The sequence below is a fragment of the Prenolepis imparis genome, unplaced genomic scaffold, assembly GCF_030444845.1.
Source record: "Prenolepis imparis isolate NDT839.2.m4 unplaced genomic scaffold, iyPreImpa1.0 SCAF_209, whole genome shotgun sequence".
In the NCBI taxonomy this organism is placed as follows: domain Eukaryota; kingdom Metazoa; phylum Arthropoda; class Insecta; order Hymenoptera; family Formicidae; genus Prenolepis; species Prenolepis imparis.
The window spans coordinates 1-19,243 of record NW_028141367.1 but is presented as its reverse complement, the minus strand read 5'-3'; the positions used below and the strand labels follow the sequence as shown (position 1 = coordinate 19,243).

The window sequence follows — 19,243 nt, the reverse complement described above, 5'->3', positions numbered from 1 at the left end:
TTGGTTTAATTATATTGATTTAATTACAAAAAAGTCGCGACTTTTAGTAAATAATATATTGCAAATTATACAGAAATTGTGTGCGTGTGTGTGTATCCAAATCAATGACTTTTTTCTCCGAGCATTTCTGATATGTTTCATTTTTTTTCTTGTTTTTGTATCTATTGAGAACCTTCCATAAATATTTTTAGATTTTTGTCAAGTTCGGACCGGGTCCGCCGTACGTTGCCTAACAGAGTCAACCCCGGTATCTTGAGAGGGGGTCGGCAAAATAACGGCGGAGCGGAATTAAGAAAATGGGAAAAATTCTAGAAGCGCGACAGCCGGCAGGATCAACAAGGTCGCGCGACGGACCCCGATAGCGCCACTCGTGGCCTACTTATTGTTATATAATAATTTGCCGGCGAGACTTCTGCGGGCTTTCCGCTCGTCACTGTTCGGCGAGCGCGCGACGAGATTAGAGGCCTGCGAGAGCGGAAAAAGAGACTTCCTTAACGAAAGGACGAGATCTACTTCGTGAGACGACGTCGCCAGCCGTATTTATCAGGTAGCTGATTCAGATGAATCGTATTGCGTATATTTATTGTGTGTGTGTGTGTGCAGAAATGTTTTCATATTAATATGTATTATTTCATTTTATGTGTATAAAATCGACTATTGTTAATCTAATCAGCGGAATTAATTTTACGGAAAATAATGCATCGATAATTCAAATTTCTACATATACCATCATAAAAAATTTAATAATTTTATTTATATATTAATTATTTAGAAGTATTATTTATATTTATATTAATTGTTTGAAAAATTAAGCAAATTAAGGTTTTTGTCAAAGTAGTCCGCAAACACTTTTATAATGTTATAATCATCATGTTATATAATAATCATGTTATAATCATTTCAATTATACAGACATGAAGAATTATAAATATGTTGTGTATTACTATAATAACATTTATGTATATGACAAAAAAATATAAAAATTCCGTAAATAAATACGTGTTGTAATTTTAGCAGGATTTACGTAACATTCAATCAGTTGCGATATTTATTCAATAAATGTAAAAATTAATGTAAATTAAACATCACTATACTATTTTAAATTAACTACATATAGCTACATGCAAATTTAAAAAATTAAAATTTAAATAAAATTTAGATTTATATATAGTACGAATAAAAAATTAAAACGTTTATATTTGAATAATTGCAACGCGTAATTACAAGCTGTAATTTTTTATTACATAATTTTTTATTACATTATTATTTACAACGCGTATTTTCCTTACAAATATGAAAAAAACATTTATATAAATGCAGAAAACGGTAAACTTTAATAATATTAATAAATATATTTGATTTTTTTATTTAAGATAAATTAGATCACGTCCATCATAAATATAACATCACTAAACAAACAATTTAATTGCAAAAATATGTTGCTATTTAATCAACTAATCAAGTCGAGGAACTTATATAATTTGCTTATTGAAATGAGATTGTTCTTTTTCTTTTTACATAATCTTTTTTTTAACATAATCTATGTATAAAAAAATCAATAAAAAGCAGGCACGTGTATTTTTCAAGGATGTTTCAATTATATTTGTATAATCATTAAAAACTGCGTAGAAGTTATATTAAAAGTTTATTTATTGTTGTCAAGGATTTGATTGTTACATAATTAAACTAATTAAATATATATTATTTTTTATAAAATATAAAAAACATTATTATTTAACTGAAATATACATTATAATATAATATAATATATGTATACTGAACTGTTATTTATTTCGATTGACGGAATTAAATAATAACTAACGTAATATAATAAATTATTATATAGCATAAAATATAGTTATAAAAATCAATGGATCATTATTTATATAAAATAAAAGTTATTGCTATAATCAGAAAATTCTTCTAAAATAATTATCTCTATAAATTTATAATAAATATTTATAATAATATTTTAGATAGTAAAAAAAAAATTATATGTAATATTCAATTTTCAGCATAGTTTTTATAACTCATATGTATGTAACCTCAAAATTTCCGCGACACTAGATGATATATGTATTTTCCAAGTCTTAAAATAAAAATCCATATATTAAAATGTAGATGTCATAGTAATTTTTTAAGTAGATAATTAGAATAATATAAAGTTTATTAATTAGAATAATGTTAGAAAAATGTAATGTGTAGTTCATCAATTAGATTTTCTCAAACTTGCGTATTCAAGCGATATATCGCATATAGAAAGGATAATATCTTCCAATCTATCGTCATTACCATCCTCAATAGACTTTAATTTTGTGTCTATATTAACAAATTAATTATATAAAAACTATTTTACTTTGTAACCATAAACTGTACTTATAGAAACTTAATAATAACTAAATTACGCTGCATTTTGCATAATTTGTAGTAAAACAATATTTAATTAAACAAGAAAATATGAACGACCATCAGCGGAAATAGTCGGCTGTATAGTATAACTATGCGTGGTTGCTGATATAGATTGTACATACACACACACACACGCGCGCGCGCACACATGAGATGTAAATCCGACTGGAGATCTTCACGTAGTACATCAGTAATGCGTATGCCGGCGATACTGTAATTTTCAAGCCTTATAAGTCAAAAAGTACGTAAGAGAAATTTACTTTATTATAGCGTTTTGGAAAGCTCTCGAACTAAGCTACAAGAATATGTAATAAAAAATAGGGGTTTCCATTTAAGATTTTTATGTTGACCATAATCGTGTTTTTCAAGGTCATACCAAGGTCAAATAGATATCATCATCTAATAGATTTTTTTTAAGCCCTACTCCTTGGTGTGAAAAATTTTTCCAATAAATCAATATTTTGCAAGATTTTTAACCTTTGCGAAACTTTTTGCCAGCACTGTATACTAACAACATTAAACGCAATACGAGCGAAGGAATTCTAAATCGCAGATTTTGTCATATAATTTGTTAATACAATTGAAAAAAAACCTACAGCGCGGCTTCTATACCACGATATTATAAAAATCGAATCATGGAAACATAAAATATAAAATACAAGGCTCATATGATTAAAATCAATCTAATAAAAAGGGCAATGAGCCGTAGCAGGAAGTTGGTGCTCAAAATTAATTTATTTAATTAAAATCAAAGTATAACAAACGTTTCGATCTACATTAGATCATCTTCAGTGTACCGCAAATAAATCAAACCTGTACGTAAATACAAACTAGTTGGTAGTAATAAACTAAAACATAATTCGCACCGCATAATTAAGTTAAGTGACTGAAACGCAAAAATATTATAAACCAGCTGTCATTCAAATAAAATACTTAAATATTCTAAGCCCGCGGTCGTAAAAGTAAAAATTTTCGGGCTTAAATAAACAAAGTGACACGGATTCATTATCTGATGAATATACCCTTTCTTCCCTCTACTTCTTCCTTCCCTCTCCCTCCTTGTTTTTCTTCCCACTCCTAACATCCTTTTATTTCCATATATATCTTTAACGTCTTTCAAATTATGTGTCTTTTGTTCGCGAGTATTAACAACTTCCCAACAAACGTCTCACATGTTCTACAAATAGTAATTTTGAAGGATTCTCGGGAAATAATTCTGTATGTATTACAATTTCTTTTCTTATTTGGATAACTTTTTCACTTTTCTCACCTAATTAATCTCATTACAGTCTATTACTCAAACGATTATGGGGATGTTTCGACAATTCGTTAAATCAATGTACACATTTTAAATCATAATTTGTCGTTAAAAAATCGATTTTTTTCAAATTGAGATAACTTAGCGAAAAATTATCGAATCAAGTTCCGCCAAAGCGCCTTTTAAAGAGAAAAGTTTGAATTTTTACATGCTTTTTATCCCATTGAGCTACGTCGACTGATTTACGTCGTGCAATTCAGGAAAGTGGACCTTCTATTTATCAGTTTTGCAGGTTCTCACTCTGTCAGCAGAGAGGGTTTGGAGTCATTAAATGGAAAAAATGTATGGGTAACTTTCATATGTAATAATTCCGCGAAAAAAAATCGTACGAACTTTGCTTTTTTTTTAAATTTGTAGTAAAAAGTCCACATTTTACGATAGTTATGATAAGATTTGCGAAAAAAATTTATTTCACTCCGTGGAGTGCGTCGAAGTACGCAATTATTTTTAGACAAAACACGTCCTTACTTTTGAAGCAGTGGCGTACGGGGGAGGAGGATAAATTAAAAATCTGACGAATGGTTTTTAAAGTAGAGACTTCAAGCTTGACAGTGAAAAAAAAAATTTTCAAACCGATCACTTTTATTAAAAAGATATTTTTCTGCAACAGAAGGTGTTCTTTCTTTACATGATTAGCATAAAGAAATCAAAAATATTGAAATTTTATAGAAAAAAAATTAAATAAAATAAAAAATATCATTAACGCTTATCACACATGCTAAGTCCGAATAAGTCAACAACCAACCTTTAATTCGTCCAATTTTTATTAGAAATTACTTAGAAGACATTAAATTATATTTTTATAAAGACATTAAAGTATATTTTTGTGCAATATATCTCACTCCTTTAAATGTGCGTCCGTACGGACACTTTGAATTCGCCGTATTGGTTTCACCATTATGTATCACAATTTTTATCACACGGCATTCAAAAGAGTATATTTATAAGTAAATTTTGCACTCCTGAAAAAATTTTTTAGTTGCAATTTGTTCTGGGCAGAGAGGTGGTCCGGTTGACGTGAAATGATTCATATATATATTTAATCACCCATAATTATACAAGAAGCATTAGTTGATTTTGTTTTTGCAGATCGAGAAATCAGATTAAGAAAAGTCGAAGTTAATTACTCAAACATCAACATGACTGCTCGTTTTGAAGGTGATATCGTCATCACGGGCATTTCAGGTAATTGTGCCGATTTCACAATCAATCAATTTCGTTATAAAAGTAACGATCGACATTCTTCCAGGGCGTTTACCTGAATCCTCAAACATTGAAGAGTTTAAGGAGAATTTAATGAAAGGAATGGACATGGTCACCGAGGACGAACGCCGTTGGTCAACTGGTATCAACGGATTGCCATCCAGATTTGGGAAAATCAAGGATCTTGGCAGTTTTGATGCCTCCTTTTTCAGGATACATCCTAAACAAGTACGCGTAATGGATCCGCAGCTTCGCATTTTGCTAGAAGTGACATATGAGGCGATAATTGACGCTGGTATCAATCCTTCCACCTTGAAAGGATCACGTACCGGTGTATTTATCGGTGCTTCCTCCTCGGATGCGAACAATTTTTGGAAGAATGATCCGAACGGTTTGTATATATTTCGAAAATTTTTCGTGATTTCTCATCAATATAATATTATAAAAAATTTTTCAAAAAATAGTAAAATCATTTCACAAGTGTGTTTAATGTTAAAATAAATGTACAATATCAAATATGTTAGAATCATAAATTCTTTATGTTGAAACACAAGATATATAAATATTATGATGTACAATTGTTAAAGATTAAGATAAATATTAAAATTAAGAATATTATTAAAAATTGTTAATATTATATATATGTAGGTGTATATATTATACAGGTGTATATATTATACAGGGTGGTTCACGTAACGGTCGCCACGATTTTTGAGACATTTCCGCCAGTTTAAAAAAAAATTTATACAGTGAAAATTAATCTGCTTTACGCAAGCATATAACATGCAATTAAATAAATTGAAAAAAAAAATTTTTTTATAAATAAATCAATGTCACCTTAAATTTTTTAAATGGAACCACCATTTTTTTTTTTTTATATAAATCGATTCCTCACAATATTCTGCATAAAAAATTATAAGGGTAGGATGGTCAAAAAGTGAATAGTTTACGAGATGTTTTATACTTCAATTTCACATAATCTTATTATAAGGATGGTTCTCGTAACGATCGCCACGATTTTTAGGGCACTTACAATAATCTGATAAAAAATTTCATGAATCAAAAATTTATCAGTTTGTAACCGTCAACAAATTGCAATAATAAAAATTTGCCGAAAACACTTTTTTTTTAATAAAAAAGCAAGGTTGGCTTTATTTTTTTAAATGGAACTATTGTGTGCTTTTTAATAGTAATGTAGAGGACAGCAAAATAAATTCAATGAGTGCATACAAATAATGTTATTTTATGTTACATTTCAATTCAAGATTACCCATTTTAAAGCTATTTGTTGACGATTACAAACTGATAAATTTTTTATTCATGACATTTTTTTGTCAGATTATTGTAAAATATCTTGTAAACTATTCACTTTTTAACCATCCTATCCTTATAATTTTTTATGCAGAATATTGTGAGATCGATTTATATAAAAATTGTGAAATCGATTTATATAAAAAAAAATATGGTGATTCCAATAAAAAAATTTAAGGTGACATTGATTTGTTTATAAAAAAAAAATTTTTTTAAATTTTTTTATTGCATGTTATAGCTTGCGTAAAGCAGATTAATTTTCACTGTATAAACTTTATTTTAAACTGGCGGAAATGTCTCAAAAATCGTGGCGACCGTTACGTGAATCACCCTGTATATACATATATGTTTGAAGTCAAGAAATGTAAATATTGCAGCATATTTTGAAATTTTCTGGAGACAAAAATATAATTTGCTAAAAGTTAAAGTTAAGAGAAAAAAGAAGATTTAAAGAAAACTATGTTCATATTAAAATATTTACTGATATAAATACCAAATATTGTAGGATTTTATATTGAATAAGGGTAATAGAGCGATAGCCGGATATTTCGATTACGTTGACGTTTAATTAATAAAATAAAGTACAAATAAAGAAAGATAACAATTAAAATCTCGGAACGCAACACCTCAGTTTTCGTCTCACACACACTCGTTATTCTCTCGGTAACTCGCTCTCGCTTCTCGTGCGCGACTCTCACACTCTCGTATCTCGTGGGCGACTCATGATTCTCTCACGCGTCTCGCACACGTGTCTCTTCTTGCACAACTCGCTCACGCACGTGAATCGCGTGTTACGCCGATATTGGTTAATCGATGCCGCACGCGCGATAAGGACCCGCGAAATTTTTATCATCCTACAATATTATTATAGGTTACTAGCGAGAAAAAACGTTCTAAGTGCTATATTAGTAAACAGAAAAAGCTATAATTAGAACTTTGGTTAAAAGTTTTCTGTGGCGAAATCTTAAATAACCTTGAATCATAGATGGTCAGAATTGCAAAAAAGACTATAAACACAAATGTTTACAAAATTATGATTTAAAAAAAGTGAATTTCATATAACTTTGGAATCTCTATATAGAGACAAATTTTTTAAATAAAAATATGCCTCTCTCGGAATCATATACACATATTACTTACACTATATAAATTGCATTTTTGTATTTTACTTAGTTTCGAAGAAATTTGAGTATTATTTTTAATTAAATAAGATATTCTATATCATCATCATTATTATTATTATTATTGTTATTTCTGCAAACCTGATCATTATTAGTGAAACATTTTGCTTGAAAATTTTTAGCTACATATAATATTTCCTAAGACTACATATAATGAACAATGAAAACTCATCTTCTGCTTGCAGGATATGCAGCGCTTGGATGTTTTAGAACAATGCTTGCCAACAGAATTTCCTATGCCTTCGATTGGAAAGGTCCCAGTTACTCGATAGATTCGGCCTGCTCCTCGTCTTTGACTGCTCTGCATCAAGCAGTCCTCGCGATACGTAACGGCGAATGCGACAGCGCAATCGTTGGCGCATTGAGTCTTTTGCTCGATCCGGCGAATGCCCTTCATTTTCATCATCTAAATATGCTGTCCAACGATGGCAAGTGCAAAACATTTGACATCACGGCTAACGGTTACGCGAGAGCCGAAGCAGTGGTCGCAATATATCTGCAGAAGGCGACTGATGCGCGCAGATTGTACGCCACAGTGATGAATACGATAGTAAACACGGATGGTTATAAGCCTGAAGGTATCACGTATCCGAACGGGAACATTCAATACCAGATGTTGCACGAAGTATACAGCAAGGTGGATCTCGATCCCAGGAACGTCGTTTACATGGAGGCTCATGGTACTGGTACCAAGGCGGGTGATCCAGAAGAGCTCGCTGCCATCGATAGAGTGCTCTGTAAAGACAGGAAGACGCCACTGCTGATCGGTTCGGTCAAGTCAAATATGGGCCACTCGGAACCCGCGAGTGGATTATGCTCGATTGCCAAAGTGCTGATTGCGATGGAAACCGGTGTGATTCCCGCTAATTTACATTTTGCTATTCCAAATCCGATGATTCCTGCCCTAAACGAAGGGCGCATGCATGTGGTCGACAAAGTCATACCTTGGAACGGCGGTCTCGTAGGCATCAATGCATTCGGTTTCGGTGGCTCTAATTCGCACGTCATTCTGCGCAGTAACCCAAAGGCAAAGACGACATCAATACCAGGTACTGTCGAACCGCTGCTGCCGAAGCTAGTTATCGTGTCGGGTCGCACGAAAGATGCTATACACGTGTTACTAGATAAGGCACGAGAGTATCAACAAGATAACGAGTTTTTATCTTTATTACATGCCGTACACAGCGATAATATATCAGGACACAACTTTCGCGGTTATCAAATACTTGCTAATGACGATACGCGCGAAATGGCCGAAGATAATTATAATAAGAAACGTCCCATTTGGTTTCTATTTTCTGGTATGAGTTCTCAATGGCCGGGCATGGGTCGCGAACTATTTGACATCGAAATTTGCCAACGCAGTTTACGGCAATGTGCGGATGTCTTGAAGAACAAAGACATCCAGCTAATAAATATTATTATGAATAGCACTGACGAGATATACGAGAACGTCATAGTTGCTTTCGTATCAATTGTGGCCATCCAGATCGCTCTCGTCGATATGTTGCTATCTATAGGCATACGACCAGACGGTATAGTTGGACACTCTGTCGGTGAATTAGGCTGTTCCTATGCTGACGGTGCGTTTACATTGGAACAAACCATCTTGGCAGCTTACTATAGAGGCAAGGCGATTGTAGATTCTAAATTGGAACCAGGTGCTATGGCGGCGACTGGTTTGAGTTGGGAAAAATCCAAAAAGTTATGTCCGCCCGATATCATTCCAGCCTGTCACAATTCCGAACATTCGGTCACTATTTCCGGCCCATCTATATCTCTAAACAAGTTTGTAGAGGAGCTGAAGAGCAAAGATATTTTTACCAAGATGATCAAATGCTCTGGCATTGCCTTCCACAGTAAATACGTTGCCCCGGCCGAATCCAAGTTTCGCGCCTCACTCGATATGATTATAACAAAACCGAAGAAGAGAACTCACAGATGGATCTCTAGTTCGGTGCCGGAGGCTGCGTGGAAAAGTCCGCTCGCACAATTCAGCTCAACTGATTATCACGTTAACAATATGTTGTCACCCGTACTCTTCCGGGAAGCGATCGCGCATATCCCAGAAAATGCGATAACTATCGAGATCTCACCGCATTGTCTGCTGCAGGCTATTCTGCGTAGATCGCTACCACCGACGGTGACAAATGTCAGTCTTCAAAAGCGGAATCATACAAACAATTTGGTCTTCTTGTTGTGCAATATGGGAAAATTGTATAATGCTGGAGCGCAACCCGATATCTCAAAACTGTATCCGTTAGTCAGTTTTCCCGTTAGTCGCGATACACCGATGATCGGACCTTTAATCAAATGGGACCATTTCGTTACATGGGAGGTACCTAATTTCAAGTTTAGGTCAAAGGAATGGTCGAAAGAGCGCGTTGTGGAAATAAATTTAACAAGGGAGACTGACGCATTTCTAGCTGGCCACAAAATCGACGGAAAACTTATCTTTCCTGCGGCCGGTTTTATATTGATGATTTGGAAATCTTTCGCCAAACTGCGCGACACCGATTTCGAACGATTACCGGTAATCTTCGAAAACATATGGTTTCAACGTGCTACCTTTATATTGGAGAAAATAACCATCAAATTTTCCGTAAACATCTTTGAAGGAACGGGTGATTTCGAGATCTGCGAGTCCGGTGAGGTCGTTGTCAGTGGAAACATCCGCGTAGCCAAAGCTATCGAAAAAGAGAACCTAAACCTGCCACCGATGTCGCTTGTCAATAAGGAGCTCTTATTATCGTTGAATGCCGAGGACGTTTATAAGGAACTGAGGCTGCGCGGATATGAATATAATGGTATTTTCAAAGGGATAAAGTCCTGCAATTGCGACAATACCGCCGGCGAACTATACTGGTTCAACGAGTGGACTTCGTACATGGACAATATGTTTCAGTTTAAATTGTTGATTGGCGAGAGGAAATTGGTGCATTTGTCGAAGATCCGATATGCCGCAATCAATCCTGTTTATCACAAGCAGTTACTCGATGAATTACCAAAGCACGGTGGAATGCCGATATATTACTACAAGAATGTGGATATCCTCAAATCAGGTGGTATTGAACTTAGAGGCATCAAGTCTACGGCACCTCAACGACAACAAATTCAAATCAGACCCAAATATGAACGTTACGATTTTGTACCCTACGAAAATTCGTACAGCTGGATTCTGGAAGATTCAATGAAAGGAAGGATACATGCGCTCACAGTGTTATTACAAATAGTGTGCGAAAACCTAATGTCATCGAGAATCAAAGTCATAGAAGTCGCGGGCAATCGAGCCGCAGAAGACATCTTGATGCCGCTTGTACACGATATTTTATATAGCGAACCTTTCTGTACCGTAAGTACTAATCGCAAAATTTTAATGGACATTGTGATTCCAGAAAATGATAAAATATCTCGAATATATAGTTTTGATAAAATATCCCGTAATTTGTAGATGTAAATCCCATAATATTCAAATTCTTACAACAATTTCTTATTCCATCCGTAAAAGTTTGTTGCGTAAACGGTTGTAAGCGTGTAATTATCGTTTATTTCAGATGGACTTACAGGTAGTCGTTAGTTCAGTCGACAAAAGTACGAAAAATTTCAATCAAGAGAATATGAATATTAACATTGTGACGTGGAATGATGCATCCTTAGCTAATAATGTGCATCTCATCATAGCAGCGGATGTTCAATCTTGCACAGTTTTTAGAAATTTAGCTGATGCCTTAAGATCCGATTGTTTTATTCTTCTGGTAGAGACTTTTGAACGACACGACTTGAAGACTGCATGGAAGGAAGCTAATATGATGTTGGTCGGAAAACAAATGGACTCTTCTGGAAAAAATTATGTTTTGTTAAAAAAGCGAAGGAAAAGGAGAGAATCGATTGTAATACAAATCACAGGGAAAGATTTTTCATGGTTGGAGAATGCAAAAGCAGTATTGAAAAAACTTGACAGCGAAAGTCAAGATATGCTTTTTGTGTCGCAAGACGAAGAGTCACTTGGTAAAATTATGAAAATTTACGTATAGAAATTAACTTTATACACACACACACACACACACACAGGATGGACCAATAACTATGTCCACATTGATTATCCCCATAAGTACAGTACAACTTTCGTAATTAAAAACTTTTCGAATCTCTTAAAATATCGCAAATATTCTAGGTGAACAGAGATATTGGTCCACCCTATATTAACACGTATTTAAATATAATTCATTAATTCAATCAATTCTACTATAAAATTAGAAAGCTTATTTCTTCATTTAAAATTAAAAAAAATATACATTTAATAATCTCTTCTCTCTGAAATTTGCTCGAATATTTATCAACAAATTCTCAGGCATACCGTTATTTCTCATTTGCAGGTTTAGTTGGATTTATGACTTGCATTCGGCGCGAGATCACAAACGCGCGTTACATATTCATTCAAGACAGTAATGCTCCCAAATTCGATTTGTATGCGCCGTTTTACGAGGAACAATTGGATAAGGGATTAATAGCTAATGTGTTAAAGAGAGGTCAGTGGGGCAGTTATCGGCACTTGCAATTAGATTGGCATGATAACATTCAAGTTGAGCACGCCTACGTGCATATATTAACGAAGGGAGATTTGAGCAGTTTGGCATGGATTCAAAGTCCGTTAACAAAGTGTCAGGCCAAATGTAAAAAAACACTATGCAGTGTCTATTATGCTTCGTTAAACTTTAAGTAAGTATTGGAAAGCGTCATTCGTTCATCAAGTTGATTATATGTATATCGATAACATTGTTATTAATTAAATTTTTTATTAACAATAGAGATATCATGCTTGCAACCGGTAAAATATCAGCGAGCGAAATCTCAATGTCAGGGATGTCTGTGGATGACTGTATGTTAGGTTTTGAGTATTCCGGAAGAGATGTAAATGGGTGTAGAATCATGGGTATTGTCAAAGCCAGAGGGATGGCGACCACTGTGCTGTCGGATTCCGATTTTCTCTGGAACGTACCTGACAAATGGACGTTGGAGCAGGCGGCTACAATACCGGTCGCTTATGCGACCAGTTACTATGCTCTGTTTGTACGGGGTCGATTGAAAGCAGGAGAGACCGTGTTGATTCATGCCGGTGCGGGTGCGGTTGGCCAAGCAGCGATCGTCATTGCATTGCACGCCGGCTGCACAGTCTTCACCACCGTTGGCACTTTGGAGAAGCGACTGTATCTTAAGAAGACTTTTCCGGAATTGACCGATAAGCACATTGGTAATTCACGGGACATTAGTTTCGAGCAGTTGATCCTCGATGAAACCCAAGGACGTGGAGTCGACGTCGTGCTGAACTCGTTAGCGGAAGAAAAACTGCGTGCCAGTGTACGATGCCTCGCTATAAACGGTCGCTTTCTCGAGATTGGGAAATACGACATGATGAATAACAACCGCATAGATATGTCGATATTCTTAAAGAACATTACCTTCCACGGTATATTGTTGGAGACGCTGTTCGAGGAATACGCGGATAAACGAGAAACAGTTAGGCTCGTCTGGGAAGGAATCGAGAACGGCGTGGTGCGTCCGTTGCCGACAACTATATTTACGGGCCAAAATCTCGAACAAGGATTTCGATTTATGGCGACGGCCAAACATATTGGCAAGGTATTGTTCAAAATTCGAGATGAGGAGTCGCAGAAGCGTGTGCTACCGATTCCTAGAATGATGACTGCCGTACCGCGTACTTACATGCATCCAGAGAAGTCATACATTCTGATTGGGGGTCTCGGTGGATTCGGCTTGGAATTGGCCAATTGGATGATCATCCGCGGTGCCAGATTTATCATACTCGTGTCTCGTACCGGTATACGCACTGGTTATCAGGAGTCGCGCGTGCGACATTGGCGCGAAAGCGGCATCCAAATCATCATTTCTACGGCAGATATCACGACATTATCGGGCGCCGAACGTTTAATCGAAGAGAGTAACCAACTGGCTCCAATAGGTGGCATATTTAATCTAGCGGCCGTGATGCATGATGTTCTGTTCGAAAATCAGAACGTGGCCGATTTCGAGAAAGTAATGTTGCCAAAAGTCAACGGTACGTGGAATTTGGATGCGACGTCGAGAAAGTCCTGTCCGTCATTAGATCATTTCGTCGTGTTTTCATCCATGTCGTGCGGCCGCGGCAATTCGGGTCAATCCAGTTACGGTTTTGCAAATTCGACGATGGAGAGAATGATAGAGCAAAGACGTGCTGCTGATTTGCCCGGTCTCGCTATTCAGTGGGGTGCTATCGGAGACGTCGGCTTATATATAGGCGAGTTTTATCTTTTTATCTTTATTTATGAGGTTCTTTAATTCTCAATTTTTTTCCAAATCTTATTGCCTTTTTTGATTTTTATAAAATATCTTCAAATATTCTCTCCCTTATTTTATTCTATAAGAATTGTTTATTAATATATACATAGATCATGATGTTCCACGACTTTTCAAAAAGATATAATTAAACTTTTCATTTAATCTATATTATTAAAGAAGTATTTTTTTAATGTAAGAAAGATATTAATTTAGTAAAGGGAAAGTGTACGAGATAAACTATTATATATATAAGTTTTTGAGTAAAATAATACAAAGTAGTCAATGATGTTTTATTAAAAAAAAAAGATAACCAATTAATACAAATTTAAATATATAAAATATCCCTCCGATCTTGTTAAAATCAATAATAATCGCTTTTTACGATATTATTATATTATTATTTTTACAGATATGAAGAATAAGAATATCTTCTTAAACGATTTTTTACCGCAAGCTATGAGTAGCTGCCTCGCAACTATGGATATCTTTTTTCAACAACCGTATTCGATACTATCGTCCATGGTGATAGCCAAGAAACACAAATCTGCAAATAACGGCAGCAAAGTTGATTTTGTTCAAATGTTTGCGAATATTCTTGGTATTGAAAACATTGATTCGAAGAATTTTAATGACAGTTTAGACAAACTGGGCATTGATTCGCTGGCCTATATGGAGATAAAACAGATTCTTGAAAAGGAATGTGATATCATATTATCATTCCGAGATATTCGTGCCTTGACGATAGGCAAATTGCGAGATTTAGTTTCGGCAAATGACGTATCTCGTGATTCTTCTACGAGTTAAAAAAAATGTAAGCATAATTGCAAATTTTTTAATTCAGTTAAAAATTATCGTATCGCAATTAAAAAAAATAGATTCTCAAAGTTAAAACTTTGATCTATCGAATGGTATAATTGCCAAAATTTTTTAAATAACTTATAAACATGATGTAAATGAAAGAATGAAAATAACGTAATAATTAGCAATTTTTTATTTTATATTTTGATCTAGAAAGCAATTGTGTAGAACAGCAGTAAATAATATATAATTTTACAGAGGAAGACAGAAAAAGATAGAAATAATTAGATAGAGAGAACCCGTGAGACGATAGATGAGAGGAGAAAAGGGGAGCAGGAGGGAGGGTGGGAGGGGAGAGAGAGAGAGAGAGAGAGAGAGAGAGAGAAAGAGAGCTTTAGTTAAAAAAAATTTAATATATACAGGGTGTCCCATAATTCGCGAACCACCCGTCAGTTGCAGGTAGAGCATGTTGAACTGAATAGAAAAGTCCTCTACCATTTTGCGATTTTCGCAATAATTAATGAGAAATAAATTAAAGAAGATCAGCCAATTCGCGTGACGACGGCGAGAAAAGACAGCCCAGTTTCATATCGTTACTAAGCATGCGGCGAAAAGAAACAGTATAATGTTACACGGTTGCTTGGTGCGCGATGAAGCGGGGAGGAGCGCTTTACAAAAGACAGTAACTACATACGAGTAGCGCTAACTCTGGACCCCCGAGTGGGCTGTCTCTTCTCGCTGCACGCTTATCATCGCTCGAATTGGCTGATTTTCTTTAATTTATTTCTCATTAATTATTGAGAAAATCGCAAAATGGTAGAGGACTTTTTTACTCAGTTTAACCACCGACTAGGTACTAGTAAAGACGGTCAGCCCTGGGTAAATTTCTGTCTCTACCAAATGGGCTTGGTGGGCCCGTCATACGGTCGGTAATGATTATATTAGTTATTCTCCAACCTGTACGGAGGATAACTAACAAGAACATTTTACCGACTTTACCTTACCAAATTCCTATCTCATTATTTATATATAAATATATAATTATTATAATTATGTTGAATATAAACTATATAATGACACTAATATAAATAAAAAAAATAATATATAAAAATAATATAATTATAATAAAACAATAATAATATTAATAATTATTAATAAATAAATTAGATTTAAAAAATTAAAATTAAAATAATATACAAATTTAAAAAATACACATATATATATAATTATCGTATTTGAATATTTTGAATATTGTAATCTCTTTGAAACATTGTTTAGAGATTATTATTATTAATATATTTTTTTTTAATTTATATAATATATATATATTATTTAGTATATATTTCTCTCTCTCTCTCTCTCTCTCTCTCTCTCTCTCTCTCTCTCTCTCTCTCTCTCATTATTATCATTATTTTTTATTTTATTTATTTTTCTATTTGTTTTATTTATGTGACAATAAATGGCTTTCTTGCACTAAACTTTTTATATTTTATATTACATATTTTTAAATATACTATAATTTTATTAAATTAATGAGATTTTTGCGATTAAAATGTCATCAATTACAACATAAATTGGATAATTCTTCACTGAACAAGTAATTAAAATTACATATTTAATTAAAAATTACCCGATTTATGTCGTGTTTGATATCATTTTAATCGTAAAAATTTCATTAATTTATTAAAATTACTTTTAAACTGATATAATGTAAAATAAAAGTTTTAAGTTTTTATTTATAAGCTGTTTATATTCATGAATTGCTATAGATGGGGAAAGCCGATTGTAAGCGACTTCGGAATTCTTTGATATATGATAGGTCTTCTCGCGCTCGCTCTTCGTTGACGGTCTCGCTCTTGTTTTCGCAGGAAGACGCGATTTTCGAATCAGTTTATCTTTCTGAGCTGTTCTAGCATGTCGAGAAGATAAACATCTTATGAAATAAAAACTATAACTTTTATTTTACATTTTATTCGTTCGAAAATAATTTTAATGAATTGATGAGATTTTTCTAATTAGAATGACACCAAACATGACATAAATTGGATGAATTTTATTAAAAATGTAATTAAAATTTTAATTACTAACTAATGAAAAATTATCCGATTTATGTCGTGTTTGGTGTCATTTTAATCGCTAAAATTTTATTAATCCATTAAAATTATTTTCAAACCGATAAAATGCAAATTAAAAGATTTAGTTTTTATGTACAAGATGTTTTCAATCGTGATTATTGTAGATAAGGAAAGATTCCCGATGTCGTCGAAGCGAGAGCGAGAACGAATAAAGAACAAGCAAGATGACGTATCATCAAAGAGTTCCGAAATCTCTCTCGCGAGGTTCCCTTTAAATATAATCTTTCATATCATATGTCATGTTACTATGGAAAATAAAATTTTTGTATTTCGCATTTTATCGAGTTGAAAATAATTTTAATGGATTATTGAGATTTTTGCGATTAAAATGACACCAAACACGCAAAAAATCGGTAATTTTTAATTATATATATGTAATCAAAATTTTAATCACTTATTTAATTAAAAATTACCAATTTATGTCATGTTTGGTGTCATTTTAATCGCAAAAACCTCATTAATTCATAAAAATAATTTTCAACTCGATAAAATGCGAAATACAAAAATTGTATTTTCTATAGTAACATGACATATGATATGAAAGATTATATTTAAAGGGAATCTCGCGAGAGAGACTTCGGAACTCTTTGATGATACGTCATCTCGCTTGTTCTTTATTCGTTCTCGCTCTCGCTTCGACGACATCGGGAATCTTTCCTTATCTACAATAATCATGATTGTAAACATCTTATACATAAAAACTAAAACTTTAATTTGCATTTTATCGGTTTGAAAATAATTTTAATGGATTAATGAAATTTTAGTGATTAAAATGACACCGCAAACACGACATAAATCGGATAATTTTTAGTTAAAATATGCAATTTTAATTACTTGTCTAATAAAAAATTATCTGATTTATGTTGTGATTGGTGTCATTTTAACATGTTTAATGTAGGTAACATTTTCGTAAAAAATCTCATTAATCTAATAAAATTACATTCAAAAATATAAAATAAAAATAAAAAATGCAAAAAAAAAAAATTTGTCATAAATAAAACAATAAGTTAGAAAAGTAAAATAAAAAATAATAAGCCTCGAGAGAGATTCAATGCTTGCATACAAGAGAAAAAAGAAGAAAGGAAGAGAGAAGGAGAGAGGAGAGAAAGAGAGAAAGAGAGAGAGAAATTATACACACTGCTCTTCGACGCACTGATGTTTCGAAATTTGCCAAATATTATAACGGAGGATTCTTGAAATATTATACTAGAATTCTTCAAAAATTGAAAAAAAAGCATTCTTTATTTTTTATGTATAATATTTTTATTCAAAGTAGTAGTTTTTTTAAAAAAAAGATATATTGTATATACACATACATGTGTGTGTATATACCTATATATATATTATTAATATCTCGTATGTACTCGATATAATATATTTTTTTCGAATAATTGCATTTCGCGTGTTATCATATTATCTCTTATTTTCAATTACTGTTTCTCACTGCGACCGCAATATTACTGAGATGGCGCTAGCGCGCAGCAATCTTTTTCGAGCGACACAAACTCCCGTAAGACCATCGGTCTTTAATAGTATCTCGTCGGTGCCCGAGTGCATTCCCTTATATATATTATATAATTCGACCTCAATTTATCGATTGTTGTTAAGCGTAATAAGAACTCGATAGCTTCAGCCGTTATTGAGTATCCGAAATCTATGATACTCTCAACTATCCGACTCGCGTAAAGATACACAGCCGGTGGCTCGCTGCTGGGATGGAGCTTCGCTCTTACTTAGCGCGAGACACTACCGTGTCTCTTGATACGGCGATGTAAGTCTACTGCATTATAAATTCTTTCGCTTCTATTTGTTATTTTTTTCGGATATATATATCAAGAAGAACACCTGCAGGAGTTTTGTCACAAAGAGACAAAATGTTTGTGTTTAATAGATGGATTTCGAGATTGCACATATTGAGTTATTTCTATAGTTGTTTAATTGCTTAAATGCTTTTTCTGTTTGCATAATTAAAAAATTAATGCGCAAGTATAATATAATGCGAACTAGTTCAGTTTTGTATGCAAGTTAAATTTTCAATTAAGAATATCATGTTTAAATTTTATTTTTTATTTATATCTTGTTTCTAAAATCAACTTTTTGTTAACTAACTGTGTGCGATCAAGCTATCAATAACAGTTCCATATTGACATTGAAATTGATCGAATAAACATTATAAATTATAAAACATTTGTAATATAAATTTATCATAAAAGTATGAATTAAAATTAAATATATGTATATATAATGCAAATTTATTTCTGAGCTAACCTCAAAAATCAATTTATATCCTAAACAATATTATATTATTATTATATTAGCGGTTTTCATATGCTGGCTAATATATACGAGGGTTGTCTGAAAAGTTTCCGACCTCAACATGAAGATGGCAGCACTCGTAAACAAAAGTTGGGGAATGTGTTTGCGCATGTTTTGAAAGGTACTCACCAAAATTTCAGCCATTTTGGACGCGCAGTTATTGTTTGACAATCATTTGAGTGAGTCGATGTGAGTGTTTTTGTGAAAATGGAAAAAATCGAGTATCGAGCTGTCAT

At 33.3% G+C, this 19,243-nt stretch overlaps 1 protein-coding gene across 3 annotated transcripts; it reads left to right on the top strand.

The window, feature by feature from the left end:
* Positions 1–402: 402 nt before the first annotated feature.
* LOC145947995 (fatty acid synthase-like) lies at positions 403–18,497 on the top strand. 3 transcript variants are annotated; one of them, XM_083057757.1, is made up of 9 exons: positions 403–547; positions 4,817–4,912; positions 4,977–5,321; positions 7,608–10,774; positions 10,977–11,430; positions 11,799–12,141; positions 12,231–13,717; positions 14,168–14,569; positions 14,815–18,497. In XM_083057757.1, exons 2-8 carry the CDS (start codon positions 4,867–4,869, stop codon positions 14,560–14,562), a joined length of 6,237 nt encoding a protein of 2,078 aa, XP_082913883.1. In that variant the 5' UTR covers positions 403–547; positions 4,817–4,866; the 3' UTR covers positions 14,563–14,569; positions 14,815–18,497. The 3 variants fall into 3 exon arrangements, with proteins under 3 accessions (XP_082913883.1, XP_082913884.1, XP_082913882.1); XM_083057758.1 differs by having other exon boundaries at positions 14,770–18,497; XM_083057756.1 differs by having other exon boundaries at positions 14,168–18,497.
* Positions 18,498–19,243: the final 746 nt, after the last annotated feature.